General features: G+C 46.9%; 3 protein-coding genes across 7 annotated transcripts in view; 2 read left to right on the plus strand and 1 right to left on the minus strand.

Moving 5' to 3' along the window:
• Positions 1-7239, plus strand: part of LRSAM1 (leucine rich repeat and sterile alpha motif containing 1) — a 57431-nt gene extending 50192 nt beyond the window's left edge. For all 3 annotated transcript variants that reach the window (XM_019540529.1, XM_019540528.1, XM_019540530.1), the window contains exon 26: positions 7073-7239. The gene's annotated coding sequence lies outside the window, so the exon portion shown is untranslated. The remainder of the gene's footprint in view (positions 1-7072) is intronic.
• Positions 6813-8864, plus strand: LOC109313806 (E3 ubiquitin-protein ligase TRIM23-like). Its single transcript, XM_019540532.1, has one exon. It carries the CDS (start codon positions 7366-7368, stop codon positions 8008-8010), a length of 645 nt encoding a protein of 214 aa, XP_019396077.1. The 5' UTR covers positions 6813-7365; the 3' UTR covers positions 8011-8864.
• A 4287-nt stretch (positions 8865-13151) lies between these two features.
• The window catches only part of FKBP15 (FK506 binding protein 15), a 45927-nt gene continuing 35597 nt past the window's right edge, over positions 13152-23481 (minus strand). For all 3 annotated transcript variants that reach the window (XM_019540535.1, XM_019540534.1, XM_019540536.1), the window contains 9 exons: positions 23012-23148; positions 22523-22678; positions 21545-21697; positions 20986-21078; positions 20276-20386; positions 19494-19601; positions 16884-17674; positions 16209-16302; positions 13152-15592 (listed from right to left, as the gene is read on the minus strand). In XM_019540535.1, the coding sequence (XP_019396080.1) occupies positions 15512-15592; positions 16209-16302; positions 16884-17674; positions 19494-19601; positions 20276-20386; positions 20986-21078; positions 21545-21697; positions 22523-22678; positions 23012-23148 (1724 nt within the window). In that variant the 3' untranslated portion in view covers positions 13152-15511. The remainder of the gene's footprint in view (positions 15593-16208; positions 16303-16883; positions 17675-19493; positions 19602-20275; positions 20387-20985; positions 21079-21544; positions 21698-22522; positions 22679-23011; positions 23149-23481) is intronic.

The following is a 23481-nucleotide window of genomic DNA, read 5'->3' on the forward strand; positions in this document are numbered from 1 at the left end:
ACTTCAGGGGTAGTGCCCTGACTGGTGCTGAAGGCTGAATCCTGTGCATTTGTCATGCTGCCTCACTACATCTCAGGGCTATGCCAAAGAGAGAGTTAATGAATGACTGAACCTTGAGGCAAGGTCCACTGCCTGCCCGTAAACAAGCCCAAAGCCAAAGGTTCGTGGAAAATCCCAAGCCAGGAGGTAGCGCTTCCCAGCCTCCTCTGGCCATGGGGAGTAAATTACTGGAATGTCTCTAACTAGGAACTGCTGAGTGAATTCTTGTTTCTGACATTTTTTGTTTGTCCATGTTTGTCTCGTATCCCTGGAAGAAAATAAAGTTTGAAAGTGAATGGGAACAAAATGGTGTCTGACATTGCTCCCTTTTCCATCTGTGGCAGGGGGTGGGATGGCTAAGGCTATGGGTATTGCTAGCATCAGCTGGGGGACATGTAGCTAAGTGAGTGGCTGTGCTGGTCATACAAGCTAAGTCCAGCTTGCACTCCCTGAGTATCTAGCTCCAGCCACATGAGCCAGAGAAAGTGGCTTGTGTGGTCAACATATAAAACTTCCTCACTCTGCAGCCTCTGAACCTCTCTTCCTTGAGGGTCCCCCAGTGCTCGGCTGTGCCCAGTCTGTCCCTAATGCCTCTAACTGTCCTTCTGTAGCTAGCCTTGGCCATACATTGGCTGGAATTGAGCCTCTCAAAGCACAGTTCGTTTTGAAAGAGTGTATAAAAATGGTCCCAATTTACTCAGCAGCTCTGATCTCTGGCACAGATAGAAAGGCCAGATGGGGTTTTTGTGATCATCAAGTCAGACCTCTTGTATGACACAGGAAGTCCTTAATAGAGGACCCTTTTCCCCTGCCAAAGAGTCCTGTGTTCAGCCTGAAGCTCTTGATAGACCAAGTCTTCTAGAAAGATATCCAGCCTTGATTTATAGTTTCCAGGTGATGGAAAGTCTGCCCTGCAAAGCTATAATTTTTGCATCCTGTTTCCAATGTGAATTTTGCAATGTCAGTGTCCGTCCAGCTATTTTTGCTTGCTTTGCTCTTACCTGCTAGATCGTAGACTCTCAGCTGTCAGATTTCTGTGGAGGGTACTTCAGTTGAATTACCTCTTGACCTTTTCTCTGATAAACTAAATAGATCTTAATCTCTTTCTATTAAGCAGATTTCTAGCCCACAAAAATTGCTGGTGTCGTTCTTCTGAACCCTTTCCAGTTTTGTAAACTCTTGTTTTTAAGTGTAGACACCAGAACTTAACTAAGTCTCCCTGTAGGTCTTGACCAGGTGTGAGCAAAATACGGCCTGGTGGTCAGATGTGGCCCACCAAGGGATTTTGTCTAGCCCAGGGCGGCTCCTTTGGCCCCACCCAGCCCAGGTGTGGTGGGGGGCAGCCCAAGCCATGGCACATGTGCAGCTGGTCCTGCTGCCACTGGACCTGGCACCCTGGCCCATCCACCCTGCACCCATTGCTGGGGTTGTTGGATGGTGCAGGCAGGATCTCTATGAAAACTGGCACAGGACACCCACGGGCAGGGTATGCTCAGCCAGGTAGATGGGCTGGGGCCATGGGCAGGTGGGGAGCAGCATCCGGGAGCAGGAAGGGCAGGGCTGGGGCCAGGGCCAGGATTGTGAGGCAGTGACAGCATGGGGATAGAGGGCAGAGCTGTGATCCACTCTCCACACACACCTGCAATAGGTGCCAGTTCAATAAGCAGAAGCAGGTGGGGAGTGGATCTCAGCTCGGCCCTGGGCCCAAGCTGTCACCACCTCATGATCCCAGCCCTGTTCCCCTGTCCCATTCCTGGATGCTGCTCCCTGCCTGCCCGCAGCCCCATCCCATCAGGCTGCCTGAGCATACTGCCCACAGGAGTCCTGGGCTGGTCTAGTAATCTACCATTTACTGAGAAGTCCTCAAGTTACATCTTCACTGACTGGCTTTCTTGCATGCATACCAGCCTCTGGCTTCTTTACTATTCACACATTCACAAAAGTTGAAGGCTGGAATTCCTCCCATTCAGGAAGAGCACACACCAACTGCAGATGCTTCCTCAGCCTGACAAAGGGTATTGAAACCCAAAAGCTTGCTAAGAAGAATTTTTCCAACTGTTTGAGCTTGTCTAATAAAAGATAGATTTACCCAAAGAACCCTGTCTGCTTATGTCCTTAGACCAACGCAGCTACAACTACACCTTAGTAAAGCTGATTCTCTCTTGTCTATGCCTCATGCCTGAGTAGAGAGACAGCCTGGCTTGGTCCTCCGATCCAGGGAGGAATTTTCAAAGCTAATGACTAGGAAACTGATGATAACTCTTTGCAAACAAAGCAAGTTTACTTTAGGGTCTAGTCAGCCCCACTCCTCCCTCTGCCCTCCCACAGCCCCCACCCCTATGGTCTTTGGCACTGATAGGATTGCATAAATTGCCTGACTTTTCCTATTAGAAGTTTTTTGTTTCAGTTGTTTATAACATCACCAAATTATAACATTTTTGGGATATAATTTTCCATGCAAGTTGTCTGGCTCAGATTGAACGTGTTTGGGTTGTGGGGAGGGAATTTTAATTAAGATGCTTCAGTCAACTCTCAAAATTAGATTAAGAAATATGTTTCAGATATGTCCTTTTGCCCATATTAAAATAAATCTTACAGCTGCAGTAGTGGACACAGTCTTTTGGGCAGAGTGGGAAAGAGTTTACAGAACGAGGGGAGGGAGCATGGGAGCAAGTGGGATATGAGGGTAAGAACGGGGAGAGTAGGAAGGTTGCCAAGAACTGGGGAAGAGTTGGAGAGCTTTATGGTTTCAGAAAGGAAAGGGGCAGGAGCCAGGCAGTAGAGGTGGTTGGATAGGAGCACAGTGGAAAGGTCAAGAGCAAAAAGAGAGCTGGATAGGAAATATTGAAGAATGGGGACGGGCGAGAGCCAACTGGGGTAGAAGGATCTATAACTTCCTGGAGTGGACCCTGGGAATCCTGAGTCTCCATATTCATAGATTTCATAGACATTAGGGCTGGAAGGGACCTCAGAAGATCATCAGGTCCAGTCCCCTGCCCCAGGGGCAGGATATCAGCTAGGGTCAAAGGATCCCAGCAAGATAAGCGTCCAAATGGTTCTTAAAAGAGTCCAGAATAGGTGCCTGCACCATGCTGGAGGGAGTCTATTCCAGGTCCTGGGGGCTCAGTAAAGGTTTCCTTATTGCCAGCCTAAAACAGTCTTGGAGGAGTTTGTGACCATTGGTCCTTGTCATCCCTTGGGGTGCTCTGGTGAACAGATGTTCCCCCAAATCCTGATGCACACCCTTATAGGCTGCCACCAGGTCACCCCTGAGCCTGCATTTTTCCAGGCTGAAGAGTCCCATGGCTCTCAGCCTTTTTTCATAAGGCCTTTTCTCTTGCCCTATTCTCTGCTCAGGAAATACCTGTGAACCCACAAACAAAGTGTGTCTCAATCTCCTTCAGTGAGATTGTCTACATAGAGGGGTACCATCCTTCTGTTGCTATTGGTCACTCTATTAGCTCATGTAGTAGAGGCCTGTCATGTCTGAACCCTGGCTGATGGAGGTTAATATGATTCTGCCTGGTAAAAGTTCTTATTCCTAAATCTGCTAGTTTGGACTTTTGCTGCACAAAAATACCTCAAATCTCCTCCAGGTCAGGAGGTTTCCTAAAAGTTAGGAAATGTGGAAAAGCCAGGATTGAGGTTGCCTGGGAATAACCATTGTGATGCAGTCTTTCCATGAGCTTAGACTATTTTACCCAGGAACTGTGCCTCATTGGGCACAAGGATGGACTGGTTCTGCAAATGAATCAGGGTTGTTGTGTCCTCTTTATCTCTTTGCTTCTACTTTACTTGATGCAAAAATTGGAAGGGGGCAATGAATGAGAAAGGGGGTGGCAAGAACAGGTCTCAGGGTTCGATAAGTTGTCAGACAGGAACACTGGATTCTGTCCCTGCCTCTGCCCCAAGTCCCCGCTTGATGCTGGAACCTCAGTTACACTAAACGTTGCACAGCTGATCACTAATAGTTCAGTGCACTTTCTAGGTGCCCAGCCTGATTTGCCATAGATCTAGGTGGTTTCAGCAGCAATAGGAGTTGATTGGAGTCCTGCTATGAATGTATGAACGTGTGAAGTATTCTGGCAAACATAGGCTGTCTGAAGCTGGGCACCTGAAATTAGTGGCTATTTTAGAAAGTTTTGGCCCTTGTTGCTCTTGGCTTTCTGCCCCAGATGTAAAATGATGGATATAATAGATGGAGTATTTATGAAGATAAATTACCTAGTGTCTGTGATAATATTATAAGAGTGATGCTGCAGTCAGTGAAGCACTTGGTATGGTGGTGAAATCAGGTCTACTAATGAGGCAGCAAATTAGGTGGGTTCAGTGCAGGGTCTGTGTAGAAAATAGTTAATGATCAGTGAGTGTCCTCCTGTGTTAATGTTAATAAATAAAACCAATAAATAACCTCAAGGATGGAGAAGTCCTATGGAAAAATGGCTGTATTCATACCATTAAACACAGTAGGAACAGGAGTGGTGAATCAGAGCCGCCCTGGTAGAGGTAAACCCAGTATTCACTGGCTTCCAAGTGCCACCTTTCCTGGCTTCTAATGGAGGTGCTGGGCTGGGTAAAGAGTGGTGCTGCAGGGCTAAGCTGCATTACTCTTCCACCCCAGCATGTTGGGTTGACATCCAAGTCCATCCAGGTCCGTTCTGTTCCTTCGTCGATACGGATACGTACTGAAAGGAACTTTGTCTGGGTGGCGGTGCAGGGTCAGAGCAACACTAGGGGCCTGCATGCACAGGGCTGCCTGCCTGACACCCTGCCTGCCCTGCAGCACGTAGGGATGTTTGTCAAGTCAGTGCTTTGTCTCACAGCTCAAGGATGGGTGAGGAGGAAAAGTCTGATTTCAACATCCCCTGTCAACAGCGGGCCTGAGGGTAAACAGCGGGGGTATGGCCTGGGCTATCTCAGAGACTTGCTCTGTTTGCTTTCTGCAGATACCCAGCCAGGCTGTCAGGGAGCAGGCTGCCCAGCTGCAGGACACCCACCCAACAGGGGGGTGAAGAGGGCTCTGTGCTCCCCCTTGCCCCAGGCAGCGAGGGGCAAACTTTGGCAGGAGAGCTGAGATATGCATGCCCTGTGCATGTCGGGGGAATGCTGCTCCTGTAGTGGGGTCTCAGCTGGACACAGCAATCCTTCAGTGTGGGATCCAGACTGAGCCCCTAGTCACATCAAAAGTCACTGGGGCCTGAGAGTCAAGGGTAGGCAACCTCTGGCATGGGTGCCAGAGTGTGTCATGCAAAAGCATTTTGCTTGGCATATGTGCCTCGGGGCAGATGGCAGGGAAGGGGTCAGGGCTGTGCAGCCATGACAAGGACTGGGCCCCTGGTGGCTCCCCTGCCCTCTACTAACTTCTTACAAGTCGAGGCTGCAGCTGTTTTTGGCACTATGTCCCAAAATGTTGCCGACCCCTGGGCTGAGTCATCAGGCCCACCCGGTGGCACTCTGCCATGGATGTGCTCTGAAACCCTTCGGTTAGTATAGACCTAAAGTGGTGGGCAAGGGGGATAGGGTTTTGCCATGTGGGTATGACAGGGCTCATATGGGTATGAGGATGGAGTATGGGATCAGGCCTTTCCCAGTCTCTGGCAAAAGGGAGTTTGACCTCCCCCATCACAAGTGTCTCCATTGCAGGGTCAGCAGATATGCTCCAAGTTACCTTCACTCTACCCATCACTCCTCGCGGGAGGAAGGTGTGATGTCTGCTTGGGGAGCATGGTTGGCAATTCCCACAGATTGGAAGCAGTGTCCTTGCTTTCTTCTGTTCCTGCCTGGCCAGGGGGCTCGGCTCAGCCCTTCATCTGTGGCTGTCATGGCTGCAGAAAGGGGAGTGGCAGGACAAGAGGACCCCCTCCCATGTTACTGAGAACCAGGCTCGGGGCTCAGCTGGAATGAAACTTCTGGACTATTGAACAAATGGCCGGCTTGTGTGATGCACTACCTGCACTCTCTGTCCTAACCCTTGCCTCAGTACTCTGGGCAGTGACTAAAAATAATTTTCCAAAGTGTTCCTGGGCATGTGAGCATGGCAGAACGGGAACTGTTGCTTGTGGTTCTCATTTATTAATGGGTGGCAATCCCTCAGCCCTGGGCCAAGTTCCACCCTGAGCCAAAGGCCAGAAAAACAGAAAAGTGAGGGAGCAAGGGAATGCATTGGTGGGGAATATCCTGGGGACACAGCACCAGCCAGGTGTCATTTGTGCCACACTGACAGCAAGGGCACGCGGCCGGTTAGCAGAGGTGCAGAAACCCCTATTGCCCGCACTGGGATGCTGCCCATGGTCACCTCAACCCGTGTCCCGTTCCCCGCCCCCACAACCTTGTGTTGTGCTGAGGACATATGATAGAGTGAGCTTGGGGTCACAAAAGCTTATGTCTCTGATTTAGTTTCTCTGTAAAGTGAATATCTACCCTGCCTTCTGCCTGACTTGAGCAGGGGTTGACCTAGATGACCTCTTGAAGTCTCTTTGAGCAGGGGTCCTGCTTTGAGCAGAGGGTTGGACTAGATGTGACCTCCTAAGCATTTGGAGGTTTGCAAATAGGGAGGTTTGTGGCAGCGTTCCCCGGCTGTGCTGAGCCTTGGGTGCTCTCCCTGAGTATCCTGGTGCTGCATGCTTCACTGCAGTCCCCTCCAGCCCCTGCTAAGGTGGGGAAGGAATGTAAGCATGCCAGGGCCTGCTCTTCACAGATCATCAATTAGTGATTAAAGTTCAGGTCCAGTGTAGCCTCCCTAACATAGCCACTCACAGTCACTGCTTTTATCTCAGTGCAAACAGTGCCTGGCAGCAAGTGATTCATCTAACTCAGTACTGGCCTGTTACTCAGTGACTACAGTTCAGCAGCCAGGAAGGCTGACTGCTTCAAAAGCAGGAGCTCAGAGCATGCCCTGGCCTTTCCTTCCAGGTCTGTCCACTCACTACAAAGTCTGGCTGTCTGATCATCACAAGGAGAAGCTGAGCCCATGTTGTGCCTGGGGAGTGTGGGGTATGTCCATTTGCCCCTTGACAATCTGTTTTTTCTACAGAAGAAAAGCCAAGGCGAGAGGCCTGCTCAGACCTGAGGACAGAAAGCTCGCACAACTGGATTTTGTTACTGGCTAATTTCAACTCCTGTGTCATTTGGATGAAATTCTTTTGGTGCCCATTTCCTCCAGTGGGGAAGCTGAATTGAACATAGTTCCTACAGCAGCCTTAAGTCACAGCGATGGGTGTTAGGAGATGCTGGAGCTAGAGCATAGGTAGAAACCCCTCTGCTTCCCCAGGGCCAGGTGCAAGAGCCCGTTCGGTGAGAACTAAGTGCTCCCCGACTGCCGTCCTGATGGACATGCGTGCCAGAGAATGTGGGATTTGCTATGAAGCCTACAGGGTGCCGTCCAGGTGGCGGGTGCCCAAGCTGCTTTTGTGCCATCACTCCCTTTGCCTCTCCTGCCTCCGGAAGCTGGTCTGCCACAACAGGGCCTTCTCCTTCATCAGCTGCCCCTTCTGCAGAACAGTGACGCTGGTGCCAGAGCAGGGGCTGCAGGCTCTGAAGAATGACGAGGACATCCTGCGGGAGACATCAGCCCAGAGCAGCCTGCCCACCTCTGGTGTCTTGGCAGCAGAGCACAAGACCCAGGAGGAGGAGGAGGAGGAGGAGGAACCCCCCAGTGCTTCTGAATGTTCCTTGAGTGACTCCACGCTGTCCCTGGACATGGACTTTAACTATGTGACCCACTCATCCATCTTCACTGTCAGCAGCATGGTCCCTCCGAACGCCAACCAGGTTCCAGCCAGCCCCGGGGCCTGGCATGGGTTCCACATGCAGGAGGTGCAGAACGCCTTTGTGGTGGGGCTCCCGAGCCGGGTGACACCTGTGGACATTCAGCCACCCATCTCCTCAGTGGAGAATCTACGCCTGTGCTTCGCCGTGGGCATCATCATCCTCATTGTATCCATCTTCTTCATGCTTGTCTTTCTCAAGTAGGCAAGGACTTTGGGAGGCGGACCAGGGATGAGCCTAACTCAGTGGGCTTGAGGAAAGCACAGACTGGGGTTTAAGCTGCAGGGACGGGCCTTTCCGGATGGATCGGCTGTGTTCGGACATGCGAATCCTGCAGGAGCCCGGATGCTGCTTTTGCACATCTGAGCCGCCCTCCCCCTGATAAAGGCTCGCTGAGCCATGCAAGTGGTGTCCAGCGGTCCTGAGGCTGTTATGGGAGCTTTACTGAGGGCAGAAGGGCCATATTCTGTCTTCAGCCATGGCAGCTGGCTAATGACATGAGCCTTTGGGGAAACAGGGCTTGGTCTCTGGGTTGCTTTCCAGCCCATGAGTGTTTGGAGATGGTATTTGCTTCCATGTGCAGGAAGCACCACACTCTACTTTACTTTACCATGGCTGGTTTGATTGAATATGGGGCCAGGCTAATGAGCTCTGTAGGGCTGAATGCCCTGGCTGCTTTGGATGGGAAGACAAGTTGTGAAAAAAGCAGAGAAAAGATGAAATTGGGCAGGTGTTCCCAGCTGGACCCCCAAACCAAGCTACTCAGCATGACAGGCCTCTTGTGAAAAGGGTCATACACTCAAAGGCAGGGACTACAGTAATCTCTTCTATCCCACATGGATTTTACCAAATGGCCAGCTGCTCCCCCATGAGTGGCAAGGCTTCTGCTCATCTGAAACACTTTCGGGGGAGTTTGTGGGGGGGAAATTGCTTCCCCAGCTAGCATTGTCTCCTTTTTGCAGTGTCAGTATTGCTAGCTGCACAGGTCCAAACACCAAGGTTTGGGCCTCCCAAAGCATAAGCTTTAAAAAAAATAATAGATCATATATTGTTTTTTCTTTGCTGTCTGGTTTCTGTGCCTTTATGCCGTGCTTGGGTGGGCTTTTCAGGCAAGTACAAGGACTAAAATCTTTCTTTGCAACTGAAAGCCAAGAGTCTTGCTTAAGCCCACATCCCCGGGGGCTGGAACTTAAAAGCAGCACGCCAGGCTGTGAGAATGCAGCTCCGGAGGCTTGAAAGTAGCTTTCCTCGGCTGTCTCCTACGGGTAGCTGACCCTCCATCCAGCTGGGCCGTGGTCCCAGCTCTGCCCCAAGCTCCTGAAAGTTCTTGGGCGAATCGCTCTGTTCTCTGTGCCTCGGTTTCCCCTGCTATAAAACTAGGACACCCCCCCCAGCTGATAGATACATAGGGGCTCAAAGGGCAGGGCTTCTGGTTTTGGTTAATTCTGCTATTTTCCTCCTCAGAAATGTCAGCACCAAGCAGTTGGAGAGAAAATGTTGACAAGTAGTTGAAAACTTAAAACATTGTCTCAGGCATGAAGTGAAAACCAAGTTCGCCAGGGGAGGGTGGCTGGGAGCTTCTCGGCCTTTCAAATCTTGAACTGCTTTGATTTTTAGTCCCTGAAGTTCAATCAGTGTTGGAGGGGAGTGTGCTGTGCTCGTCAGCCCCCAGCCACCGCTCTGGCAGAGCCCTTCTCCAAGGGGGACTTCTCACATAGCTGGTCTAAAGGTTGGGTGTGAGACGGCCAAGAGCAAGTCAAATGAAGCAACACCCGTGTGGATGAAGAAGTGTTAATGGCGAGGCCAACAGCAGCAGCTCTGAACCACCCCCATTCACCTCTTCGCCCACCCCCACTAATGGTAGGGAGGCCTCTGCAAGCAGGGCTGGGGTGGAGCTCAAATGGCCCCTTGTGAGGGACCTCCCAGCACAGCCAAAACGCCGGTTGTGTGAAAGAAAGCAAAGGATGGCGTGCTTCCCTTGTGTCGCTCTCCAGTTAAGCGGGTGCTACAGGACAGCCTGTGATCATCACACAAAGCCCTTCACAGGTGAAATCTGAGATGTCTGTGCTGTAAACTAGGTGGAAAGATGGTTGTAACCCCTACTAGGGACAGCCTAGGTCCTCAGGACCCAGAAAAATGGACTCAACGTGCAATGAAGGGAGAGCCCATAAGAGCATCCTTGTAGAGTGAGAGTGAGCAGCCGGAGGGGAGTAGGGGGAAGAGAAGATGGCAGAGTGAAATAATTTAGCTTTTAAACTGCTGCCCTCTGCTGAGACATTTCCCAAAGTCAAGCGTGAAGCCTTAGGAAAGATTCATGGCACAGGGCAAGGAGCTGGCTTGCTCACAGATTGATGGAGCTCACGTAGGTGCCTGAGGGGGAGGAGGGTCCGTCGCAAGTAGCACGCAGATCCCACTTCTGTCCCCCAGGGCGTGCAAGCCCCCGCTTGGCCGGTCTCAGGCAGACAGCCATTATTGTCCCAGGTGAGCCTTAAACCCTATCTGCATGCCATACCTGCAGCTTCATCCATGTTTCCAGATGGCTAGGTTATGCTAAAAATAAGCCTACTGTTGTATTAAGTGAGCTCTACCGGCATAGCGCTATTGGTACACTTACAGCAAAGTGGGGATGTACTACCTCCCCAATACAACCTTCATCTAGCTCTAACAAACCTGCCCGGTGGTGGATGGATCCGACTGGGTGGCAAGCAACCCGACTGCCACAGTACCGTCCAAGACAAATACGGCTCCTAGAGACAGGACTGGAGTAGAGATCCCTTCTGCAGCTGCTGTGATGTAGGGCTCGTAATGACCGAGGTCTTCCTACTACCTTCTGCAGAAACTCGGCTATGGGAGCTAGGGAAACCCAGGCCAGCACAGAGCTACCAGCTTGAACCTGCTGCATTGCCAGGGGAATCACTGTACCTCCCAAAACAAGCTTCCCCTGTTCTTCTAGAAAGAGAAACAGTTCCACAATGAAGGTGTGCACAGCATTGAGGTGTCTTTGCTCCACCTCCATTAGCAGGCAGCCCCCCCACTGTTGGCAGGGGTCTCCAAGAAATGGAAAAACTAAGGAAATTTCAGCTTCCTGGTAAACAGAATCAACTGAAGTTGAGCCCTGCAGAGGGAAAAGGCAGGAGGAATGGAAAGAACCCGATCAAGGCAAGGAAGGCTCAGTATTTTGTCACAGCTCTGAGTGCATTCCCTTTGCAACATGACCAGTGATGGCAGTAATGCAGTATCTGCCTGTAGTGGATGAAGCTCACTCTGGGCAACTGCAGGACATGGTCCTTCTGACCTCAGCAAAGCCTACCTGGCAGCCTCAGGCCCAGAGGCTACCACCCACGTGGCTCAGCCAGCTGGTAGCTGGAACTAGACTGTACAGGTAGCACCTAGGGCTCTGCAGCAGTCACAGCTCTGAGCACAGCTAACCCCTGTGGGTGTCCTCCTCATTCTTCAGAGCCTGTTGACTCTGTTCCAGGACAGTTCACTGTTCTCCAGAAGACACTCACCTTTTCACCCTGCTGGAAACAAGAACCTGAAACCAAATTTATGTACACAATTAGTTTCCCCACTCTTGAAGGCACCATACCTAAATAAACCAAGCCTGAATAACCTCTTGGCCCAAGTTTCTGGGCCAAGATGACTACTGTAATCACAGATTTGAAAAAAGGTGAGTGTCTGGGAGACTAATCCCAGGCTTTTCCACATTAAAAATGGTGCAGTCAGAAAAAATATTTAAATAAAAATACATTTTCTGTAGGGGGAAAAAAAGAAAAAGGTTACAGTCTATTGTTGAGAGATTATTAAGGGAATAATTAAAAAAAAAAACCCCACAAAAGTTAAACTTGATCAATCAAATGACACCCTCTACTAGAACTGTCCAATTCCAATTCAAATGTTAAAAAAAACTTTTAATTTAGCAGTTTCATACTGACTTTTTGCTTTAAGGTTTCTGCAAAATGAAAAGGAGATCCAGTCCTTTTCCTCAAACAGCTGTTCAGTACTTTTCATACAGCAGCCTCCAAGCTCTTTTCATTTCTCTTATGGTACAGAAAGGGAAAAAAGAAAGATCCATCTGTTAGTGATGTAAAATTTTTGCTACAAATATGAGCTACTGATTTCAAGTCAAGTACAAACCCACAACAGAGATGTGCTTACTTAGCTTAAAATACAGTTTAGCTTCACATGCTAAATTGCTCATCTTAAGTGAATTATGAAGCCTCCACACTCAAGTTTGTACTGGGGCAATCAATCAGATATACTGTCAATCGTCTTAGTTATACCCATGCAAGTCTCACAAATAAGACTGAAAAAGCGCAGCAACTGAACTAATCTCAGAATATTACAGCCAGAAATGGACTCCTTTAAGACCTAGATTCCTAAATCGATAGTTCAGTTGGAGTCTTTACTACTGAAATGTGAAACTCTGAAGCCCTCCTCCCCAAGATTGGCCTCAACTAGCTACAGGGAGTTAAAAGCCCACCTATCTTGCCTCCACCAGGATTTTGCATCCAGATAGCCACCTTGAACATTTTTACAGTCATAAGTCAAACTGTTCTTCAAAAGGATTTTAATCAAGTTCAGGTAGTGCAACTAGAAGGAGGCATCCTTTTCCCCAGGATGGAGACACCTTGCTTCCAAAGGAGGCTGGAGGGTCAGTTATAGGCTGGTGGGGAGGGCCTTAGGTTTAATGCCTTGCACCCACAGGGGCACTCCACTCACTTGTGTCAGGATGTCTAGGGTCACACCCTATGGGAGAGGTCTATCCCTTTTGTAACTGCTAGGCAAAAGAAAAAGAAAAAAAAAAAAAAGAGCAGCCTTGAAGATAATTTTATTATTATTATTATTATTATTAAAACAGCTTGTCTTTTAAAAACCCTTTCCATTGACTAAATTCACTAACCCAGTGTGGATATAGCAGGAGTGGAGGGCTCAGTGGATTTTCCATGATGATATTAGTTTACATTCTGGTCTAACTGGGAATGAGCAAAGGGTGACCAGGGAATAGTTGTAGCACCAGCACCTCTTGTATTCTGTGAATGGGGCTGGGGAGCTGGAGGCAGGAAGGTGGCACATGCCTTAACTTCTAGAACTCAGCCTGTTAAGAGAAGAAACAGTACTCTTAAGCTCAGCAGAATTTCCATAAACTATTACAGTAACTGTGTCGCTTCTCTACTCTGGATACAACTGAGTAGGTTCCAGTTTTGTAGCAGCTTCCTGAAAAGGAGCCCATTTCTCCAAGAAGATATATATAAAAAGAATGAGTGAAGTTGGTTTGATTCATGACTAAGCAATGATATTTACCAGCATCTACATACATCAGCAACAAGTCAAAGTGGAGCCACTGAGATTGGGAAACATAATTATTTAATTGCACTTTATTTTTCCAAGAAATGCAATGCAAATCTTCAGGGTTTATCAAAGACATGGCATGTGTTAGTTAGTGCTGCTTCCACTCTTAGATGCATTTAGGCCATCACAGTGATGGCCATACAAGGAAAGCCCTAAATTATGATCTGGCTCTAAATATTTCTTCTGTACATCAACATTGGACTTTCTTGCTGAGAGCAAGGCATTAACCTTGAGTTATGTGCTAAACATTTATACTTCAATACATTAAAGTTTGTAAACCAGCCAGTCCTACAGTTTTAGAAGAGTTTGGCTACTAGTCACATTTCTATTCAATAGAGCATTGAGAATTTATCACATAGCTATCAATCACATTTTGAACTACATAGATTACCTTCATTTTACAAAAAGTGTGTTTCTTGGGATGCTTCCAGATCAAACTGACTCAAAGAAGTTGTGGGAAAAAATATCAAGTAATCACAGAACCTAATACCAGTGTAAAAAGAGTTTCTATTCCATTTGTAAAATTTAAGAGAAAATGTGTTTTTATAAGCATTTGTTCTCTCCCCTACAGTATCTGGAACTCAAAATACTAAAGGAGAGGGTTAGTGCAGAAGAACCTGGAAGTGAAAGCATGTAGAAATAGGACAAGAATGAAAATTCCCAGCTGAGTAAAAAGATGAGTCATTTTTCATTCTTTGTGTTTCAATTAGATTTAAAAAGTCTGCTCCAATAACCCAAGGTATCTGGAGTGAACCAGGTTAAATTACACACCAATATATCCTAACCAATAAACACTTAATTTATGCTACAATCCTGCCACCTGTAGCAGCAGAGAAAAAGGCACAGGAGACTGGCAACTGACTGCCCACAGTAAACTCCCTCCTCCTGTCTAGACAGGGAGTCCATTAACATTATGGTGGCTGTACTGCTGCTGCTGAATTCCCAGTGCAATCCAGCAAAAGAACAGACTCCTCAGGTTCACCAGCATCACAGGCAGGACCCACACATGGGAACAGAGAAATCTTGCTAACCCTCCTCTGTTCAGAGTGGTGACAGTTACCTTTGGTGAGGCTGTGAGGAAGGGCCAACAGCAAGGGGTTGTATGGCTCAAGGGCTTCCTAGTGCCATTTTGCAATGAGGATAAAAGGGGTAATTGTGGTGAAAGTGTGCCTCAACAGATCCAGCCACACCACTAGCAAACCACAACGTGCAAGAGGTTAACAGTCAACACTGGCCACAAAATCAAGTTAATACTTCACAGAACTGGGAGAACAGAGGCCTGGTTTCGGTAAACAGAAGGCTTTTCTTCTGCCAGGTCTTTTGCTTGGGGATAGGAATAGATTAATGATGCTGCCCAAGCCTATTGGGATGATACCCATAGAAAGATAACCTCCATCTCAGGCTTTGCCTTCTGTTAGCCAGCATGCTGCCCCACTATGTGGGGAACTGGGGATTACTCAGTTCATACTACTCTGGACACACAGGGACATACCATAATCTTTCACTTGTCACTTATTTTAGTAGCGGAGCTGCAGAGGATTCAACTTAAAACGGTAAGCGCATCAGAGGAGCCTTTGATAAAACATTTACTAGAAGTTACATCTATGTTCTAGAGCACTACTTTAGAGCTCAGACCACAGCCTTTTAAAGCTAAATAGAGCTGTAACAGCACACGGCCTGTGCTCAGCAGCACCCGTTTGCGTTCTACCGTTCTGAATGTTCAAGAGTTAAAGCTTACATTCCTCTGACTCCTTGCTGTTTTCAGAAAGGCATATGCATGGTAGCTGTAGCTTGCAGTCAGGTTACAGAATCAGTGTATTTTATTTCACGTGTTTTGAATTGGCATCTAACTGTTTGGTGAGCATGTTTGTGAAGACCCAGTGGAAAGTGCCTGTGATCAAGGATTTAGGCTGACAGCCCATAGATCTCTTTGGAATATTTGTAGGTTTAATATCAATTTGGGGAGAGAAGCAGAGATTTTTCTGTCCTATTCTTAACACTATCTGCAGACTTGCTTTTCTGAACCTGTTTACAAAGTTCATACTTGTGTATAAAAAGGTTACAATAAACAAATCAATGGTTCACACCAATAGGAGGACAGCAATATGAACATGCAGTAAGACTGGTTGGCTCTTTCAGTTAGCCTTGGCCTATGGATGAGCTCATCAGGCCAGAGATCAGGTCCACATGACCAGCAGTGCTAATACAGTCATTTGCTTATCCTGTCTGCAACACAGAGTTTATCCGATCTATTCCCCGTCTCAAGCATACACAGCTGGTAAGTGCAACGTGCTCAAGAAGAGGCCGTATGCTAAAAGGAAGTTCACAGACTACTCCCAGATCTTCCAGCTTTTCATCCTAACCAGTCCAGGTCATCATCGTCGTCATCATCATCCCCAAAGAGTGGGGTTGGGGGAGGGCGCCCTTTCAAGCTCTGGAAGAGCAACCAGAAAGCAGTGTTAGGTTATTTGTTTTCAGCAGTTCCCAAAAGGGTCTAGTTTCTAGAAGGCTCTGTGTAAAGGAGTCACTGTAGACACTTTGGGAGGCAGCACCAAGAAACATCATTACTGACTGTCTTCCTCTACATGGCATGGTGGATCAGAGATGTTAGATCAGATGGGGAGGGTCTGAAATCCCAGTAGAAAACTAGGGGACCTTAACATCTCCTAAATCTCCCTTGTAGTAGAACCCCTTCAATAGACTCAGTTACAGCACCAGAGTTTTGAACCTGGTGATCTTAATACTTTCTTGGCTGACAAGCCAGCAAACAGGAGGCTGTGGGTTGCTATTTTTGCCTATGCAGCTAATCCTTTACACACCTGTCCACAGGTTCAAGTGTGGACAGTTCCCAGTTGAGTCCCAAACTCTGGTCTCAATACAATTAATTTGGATTAACAAATGCAAAGTGCATCAAAAGCAAAACTCTGAACTATAAAAAAAAGAGAGAGAGAGAGAGAAAGGAATCCCTTATGCCTTGAAACTTCTTCCAAGAACAAGATGAATGGTTTCAATCATTTCAATGGTTACAGAAAACAAACCTAAATTCTTACCACTTCCTCCTCATCTTCCTCTTCAGGTGGAGCTCCAGGCTTTACTGATTTATTGGTTGCAGCTTTAAACAAGTCATTGTTGTCCTCAAAGAGGCTAGAAGAGGTTAAGGGATTAGAAGCAGCTAGTTCTCAGGGTGGAACAGAAACCCAAGATTATTCTCAAGTGCAGACAAATCAACTTCCAGACCCAACACTCAGGCAACCTCAGCTCAAGTTTGCATGGCCACTGATGTCTGAAAACTAATTGAGGCTATGGCAGTAATGTAAAGGGGTACCTAGGCAGCCACAAAAGATATCAGAGAACTTTATAACCACTACTATTCCCAAGTTGGCAAAAGAATCTTGCTAGAAGCAGTCTAGAAGTCATTCACAAAGGACCCTGGTCATACTGGTTGCAGAGATGCACTAGAATTTCAGTCACCACCTTTTTTCAGTTTGTTCATTAGTGGTGGTGATAGTAAATTCTAGACAAGGCTGGACATCGGCAGCATTTTAGCATCTATTGTCCAGACGTGTAAGGTCAAGCAATACTTAGATGGCTGGCCACTTTCTATAGCACAATGTCCTTACTTCTGGGGCAGCTGCACAAGCCGCCAGCCAGTTGGGCCATTAACCCACCCATTTATATCTGGTCTGCATGAGCAAGAAACCAAAAAAAAAGTTACCACAACCTACCTAGAATCCTTTTGCTTGGGGCTGGATCCCTGCTCTTGAGATTCTGTAGTTTCCTGGTCAGTCTTGGCTGGACCCTTCTCTGCTGTATTGGGCATTAAGTCAGAAACACTGGAATCCTTTTCAGAGCTGGCTTCATTTGGAGTTCTGAGACAACTCCCTTCCTCTTCACTTTTTAGAGGAGAGGGCTCCAGCATGCTTATAGGCTCCTCTCCACTATGCTCTGTACTTGGTATTTTCAAACACTTAGCCATTTCCACTGTTTTTGGCTTAGTTTCTATAACAGGGAGATCTGGAATTTCTACCCGAGCAGATGCTTCTCTTGTGGGACTGCCTTGGGGGGCTATCCCAGTGGGAGCACCTGCCTGCCTTTGCTCATCTGATACAGAGTTCACATTATCCTCATTTGCAGGCTGTCCAGGAACCAGCAGCACTCGGTCAGGATTAGGTGCCTGAACTGATCTAGAGGAGGTTTGCTCTTTATGTGCCTCTAGGATCTTCCCTTCCGATGCTGCACCACTCTGGGTCCCGTGCCCTCCTTCGGGAGATCTGGGAGAGGCAGCAAGAGCAGCTGATTCATATGGGTGGTCAGACATCACGCTGTGCACTGCTGCTTCCCTCACCTCAGTTATGCCCATACTGCTCTGTGCTAGATCATGCTGGACAGGACCTTCATGGTCTTCTTTTGCTTTCAGTGGATTTTCCTGCTTCCTCTCTTCTGTTCTAGGTTCCTCCTCTTCACTGTTGCTTTCTCGCCTCTCTTGTTGTCTGTTGAGCAGCTGGAGAGTTACAGCCTGGAGAATCAAGTGAAGCCAGCAAAGAAGTATTATTACTAGAAATAAATTATTGTGCATGAATATAACAGCTGCCATTTAACTGAAGAAAGGTAAATTTTTTGATGCTTTGTGATACAGATGAGGATCATCCAGCCAAGTGGACTAACTGGGACTTTCCTGTCAACTCTGATGAGTCCAGCATAGTAATATCACTACTTTTAGCAGCTGAGTTAGACAGCTACCTTCTGCAATACAGCATGGATTCTATCCTGCCTGACTTGGAGCACCCCTACAAGGCTATGGTTTTAGGTGGAAATATGGAACCTAGACAGTTGTGACTTAGCAAGTATGACCTGGGTGAAGTAAAATTAAACTCAGGGCTTGGACATATATTTACACTGTAACAAACAAGGAGCAAGCCACACAACAAACACTTAGGTGCCTCAAACCCTGGGTAAACTTACCACAGGAACAATCTGTAGTAAAGATACACCAGCCTAATTAGGGGTGTGTGCTTTCATCCCAGGGTAGCCATGTGCTGTAGGCAGAAGGTAGTATGTGCTCCCCTGCCATCTAGCGACGAGTTGCTGTAATAGCAGCTACTGTAAGGAGGTGCTCCTGAAGACCTATTCAACTGTTGGGATGCCAATATCATTTTTGTCAGTGTAAGGGTAATATTAATTACCCTAGTGTAACTGTCTAGTCCAGTTTCTCATTTCCCCATTCAGCTACCAGACAATACCATCTCCCATTACATACCACAGGCTGGAAAAGCAAAGGCACTCACTCCCCTTAACCATCTGTACTTCTAACTAGACCAGGGTGCACTTCAGGAAAGTGGGAGATACCTGACCTTCCCCTCTGCCTACACAGGCTGTCAAAAGCAAGTCAGGCAGATGTCCATCTGTCAAATTAGCTCACTGAAGAAAGGTTACTTTTCATCTCACAGCTGCTACCTTGTTCAGGGCCGAGGTAAACTCCCATAGGGTCAAATGCCATGTTTAAGCAGTCCTCTGAGCTCCTTCAGCTTCTGCAATTCCAACCCCCCCCCTTTATTTTTTGAAAGGGGTCACAACTCAGCAACTCTTTGTCCAATTCCCTTTTCAATAATTCCAAATCTAGGTTGAGAGGTGTAACAGCAGCAGCAACTCGCATGGAATCTGAACAGGGGCAAGAATTAACATACAGTGGAAACTATTTCAGTCTTTAATTGTTGGAGTTGTCACTCTCCAACAAAACAGTTGCCAAGAACTTGAGACTAATAATATGCAACCCTTGTCTAAGGGGACTTGAAAGTGACTTAAAAAAAAAAAAAAAAGTCATCCCCAGCAGATCCAAGTGGGAAAAGCAGGTATGCTAGGACAATGGGTTTTGGGGAAGGAATTTGGAATGGGCTGCTTTTATTTTATGGTAATCAGCAAAAAGTAGGACAGCAACTCAGTCCCACAAGCTGGGTGCCCCACCTCCAAAACATATTTTCATATGGACTCCACTCCTCACATGATGGCTTGCTCTATCACTTGGTACTTTTTACATGGCTTGTGCTCCATCTTTCTTAGACATATTTCAATCCTCTGTGCTTTTTAATCCACCTCTAATCTACTATCCTTTCAAAGCTCAATGAGGTTCTATTAAGAGCCTTGTCCTACTTTCCCTAGCAAGGGGCCTGTGTATTTCCCTGTCCTTCTGCTGCATCTTCTCCCATAATTGTAACGTCCCCTTCTATCCTAGAAAGTGACTATGCTTCACACTTATGGACCTAGGCTAAAAAGACTGGAGCTATTTTGACCACAGCCTCACTCTTGCATTAATGGTTCATAATTCATATCTGCTGTACCTTAATGGTGTTCATGACAACACCCAAAACAATTCTGCCACTGTAGGACTCCTCCAGCTCAAATTCACCTCGTAGAGACTGAAATACCCCATTCATGATCTTCTTTACCTGAGGAAGAAAGTGGAAAGTCAGACCATTTCTAACACAGGACAAAACTCAGGACCACAGGCTTCTCCTTATGCAAGAAGAATAAACCCAGTTTTGTTTTAAGAGACTGCACCTTTCATATCAAGTACTGCAGGTCTGGAAATTGGTTAAACACATGAAATGTCTTGGGGGTGTAGGATGCGGCATACCAAGCATGCATACCAGCCTCTGGCTTTTTTACTATTCATTTAATCCAAAAAGAGCACACACCAACAGCAGATGTTTCCTCTGCCTGACAAAGAGGTTTTAAACTTGGAAGCTTGCTAAGAAATTTTTTTCCAACTATCTGTGTTGGTCTAATAAAAGATATCAGATTTACCCAAAGAACCGTGTCTGAAACACCTCAAGAATTTCAGCATGTATAATGGTTCAAGAGGAAAGAGGGATATAATTCCAAAGCCAGGATTCTCCCTCTTATTTAAGTTTTAATCTAGTATTGAGCGAGTAAAGCTTCATACCAAAAGCCCTATAAAGAAGGGAAGATAAGCAATATTCCACAAGATCTAGTCCTTCCTTTTGGTAGATTTCCCACTGCCAGGTAGAACAAGACACTACAAGATTTTCAGCGGATAACCCTCCACCCACAGAGAATAGAGCTCTTTTCTGAAGAAGTAACGCTGGCTGGTCTAACTCACTTCTTCTATGAAGTCTGCAGGCTGAGGCCTGTCTTGACCTCTCTCAAGCTTCTGGATGCGCTCTTCATATTGAGCCTTCAGGGTGGCAACATGGGCCTGCAGGGCTGCATACTGCCAGGAAGAGAAGGAAGTTAGACCTATTCTACAGCAACATTTCTCAACCCATGGGTTGTGACACAAAAGAAGTGAGTTGCAAGAATATACGAAAGCATCAGGAACAAACTTTAAAAATAGGAGAAAAACGTGGGAAACCATGGGTTTTTCCCTGTTGGCTGGCAGAGTTCCAGCCTGAAAGGGGCAGCTTGGGGCTCTCTCTACCCCACACACCTACTCCCTGCTGCACACACTGGGGGGCTGGGGAGGCAGGGGCACTAGGTTGGGACTGGCCAATGTTTACAAATGGGTCCTGGTACAAAAAAGGTTGAGAACCGCTGCTCTAGAGGACCTCACATTTTGCTGCCATTGTAGTCCTGATCTGAACAGTAAGCAGAAAGTTGGGTTAGCAGTTGCAGTCCATTTACTGCCATGTCAAATATCTTTACAATTAATGAGCTTTAAATACAAGCTGAGGGTGTGGGGTGCACAGCAGCTGGATCCCATTATTTGGCCCATAAGCATTACGGGAAGCAACAAAAAGTTCTCCTTTCCTACCAGTGTGCTGTGCCTGCTCCTTTAAAGGACAGGTCCTGCTACTAGGAACTGCAACTTACCTTCTCACTGACAGGCCCCAATTGTTCCAATTGCTCCTGGAATTCAGAGAGTTTCTGCTCCTCAGATTCTCTTGAGTGTTTTAGAGTAAGGAGCTGAAATAAAACAAAACCAATTAAGTTTGTCATCCCTTTTCCCTGTTTCAGCCAGTCCCAGACCTTTCCCTGCTTCAGAGGAATCAGTAATGGTCAGCACAGTAGTCCAAGGAATAGCTACAGAATTTTTTTACTAGCCAGTTTTGGTCTGAAGTTGGCATGTCCCCTTTGCTGTGCAGAAAGCCTGCTAATTTGATGACAATTCTATCCTGCTAAAAACTCAACCAACCTGGTGCAAGAGGAGCCAAGTCCACAGAAATCCTGCAGCCAGAGACAACTGCAACTCTTCTGAGGAGTAGGAAATCGAAAGAATGAAGCACCCAGAGCTGGTAAGAGATTGTCTGTTTCATGATTCCCCAAAACACCATTCACACCAACAGCACTGAGGAATGTGGTGGAGCAAGAAGTGTATGTACCAGCTGTTTTTCTTCTTGCTGTGTTTCATTAGTAAGGGATGAAAGTTTACCTTCTCTTCCAGCTGGATGACCTTCTGCTGTTGAGAGTCTCTCTGTTCACACACCTCTTGATATTGTCGTAAGTGCTGCTCCTTGGCAGAGGCCAGCATGCGCTCACACTTGGCTTCCCACTGGGACTCCAGCTCCATCTGGACAAGTGACAACTACCCAGGGAGAGAGAGACACTTGATGCTTACAGCCACACCCAAAAGCAGAGGATATTGTGGGATGGGAAAACCCTTGCATCTGTGTCTATCATTCCAGAGTTGGTACTTCAAATCCTGCAGTATTTCCCTCTACCCACTTCCCTATGCAAAGCAGTTTCAGCATCCATGTTCTCCAGGGCTGTTCTGCATATCTGGCTCACATCTCAACCCCTGGCCTCACCATTTTCCTGTGGCTATGTGAAGGAGCCCCACTCACCTTTTACCTCTACCAAGAGGTAGAATATTGGTCAACTATCTTCTTTATTTCCCACTGACTTTTTAAATGGACCACCAATTTTCACAACTCCCCTGGCCGTGGTAGACTCCTCTTAGCTTACTTCCAGAAGCGTAAGTATTCTTTGATCAGTGTCACTTGGTCTGTCAGGCCAAGCAGAGGAAATTTTGCTTCCAAGAGAACATAGGTTGCTTCCATTTTCCTACAGCCACACCAAGACCCTGCTGCAGATCACAACCTACTGGTTGTAGTCAAATGCCTTCTTTTATAACTGCTTGGGTCACTTTTTTTTCTTATTGGACTCAACAGGAAGACTCCTAGAGCTGAAGGTAGAGCCCACAGACTAACAACATGGTTTAATGGATATGCAAAGGGGAGGCATTGGATACTATGTGCTAGGTTATATTAGCCTCATTAAAAGTAAAACAGGAAGTGATTTATTTTACCCACTGAGTAAATGAAGCATTCATGCTAATCTCTGATCTAGAGTCAACGGAGCTTGAGTTACAAGTCATGTAAACCTATCTGCTAGAGAGTACCTTCCTCACCTGCTCTGCTGCTGCTTGGTCAGTTGATGTCCGAGCCTTTTTCAGGAGCTGCCGAAGCTTGTCCAGTTCTTCCTGGTAGGATTTACGGATCTCATCCATCTCTTCCTCTGCTTGGCCTCTCTCCAGAAGGGATTTCTTTTTCCTCTCTGCAAGGTTCTGGAACATATAGTATGTAAGACAATGTAAGGCTGTTCTCTCCTTGGGCTCTGTATTTGCTTCAGTGGGGGATTCTCACCAATGTAAACAAAATCTAGATATTAACTAACTATCTTGTTGCTTAACTATTATATACTACCATTAATATATTAGGTGCTTTAAAACCATGGAGACCTGTTCTCTAATCCAACATTCCCCACTATAGTTGGCAGGTAGGGTGAATTCTAACATGGCAACTCCGTCTCAAGTGTCTGCATCAAGAACGCTGGATTAGTTTCCAGCAGCCGTATGGAATGCTGCATCACCTCCGATAGGCTGGTACCTGGGACATACCTTTTCCAAATTCTCCTTTTCTGCTTTCAGGTCTGCTAGCTCTTCCTCCAGCACTGTAACTTTCATCTCCAGCTGCCTACGGTTCTGCCTCTCTGCCCTGAATTTAGTCTGAGTGTCTTCAGAAACTTCTTGGAGTTCTGCAAAAAACACATACTATTTTGGTTTGAGCACTATATTTCAAGGTTAATACATCTGAGGAAAAAGCTTACAGCATACAGCCAGATTAGAAAACAAAAGGATTTAGATGCTGCAGAGGGAAAACAGAACCTGCTAAACCTCTTGTATGGGGGTAACCCCAATTTCTTTGAGTAGGATTATTGGATCTCCATATTATTTTCAAATCTAAAATATTCTCACCACCAGTGAATGCACCAATACAATTACAAAGGTTTAGTCACGTCTCAACAAGGGTTAAAATGCATCAACTCTCCACACATTCTTTTCCTGGGCTCGCTTCTTGGGCTAGCTTC

The sequence above is a fragment of the Crocodylus porosus genome, unplaced genomic scaffold, assembly GCF_001723895.1.
Source record: "Crocodylus porosus isolate Cpor-Errol unplaced genomic scaffold, CroPor_comp1, whole genome shotgun sequence".
Taxonomy (NCBI): Eukaryota; Metazoa; Chordata; order Crocodylia; family Crocodylidae; genus Crocodylus; species Crocodylus porosus.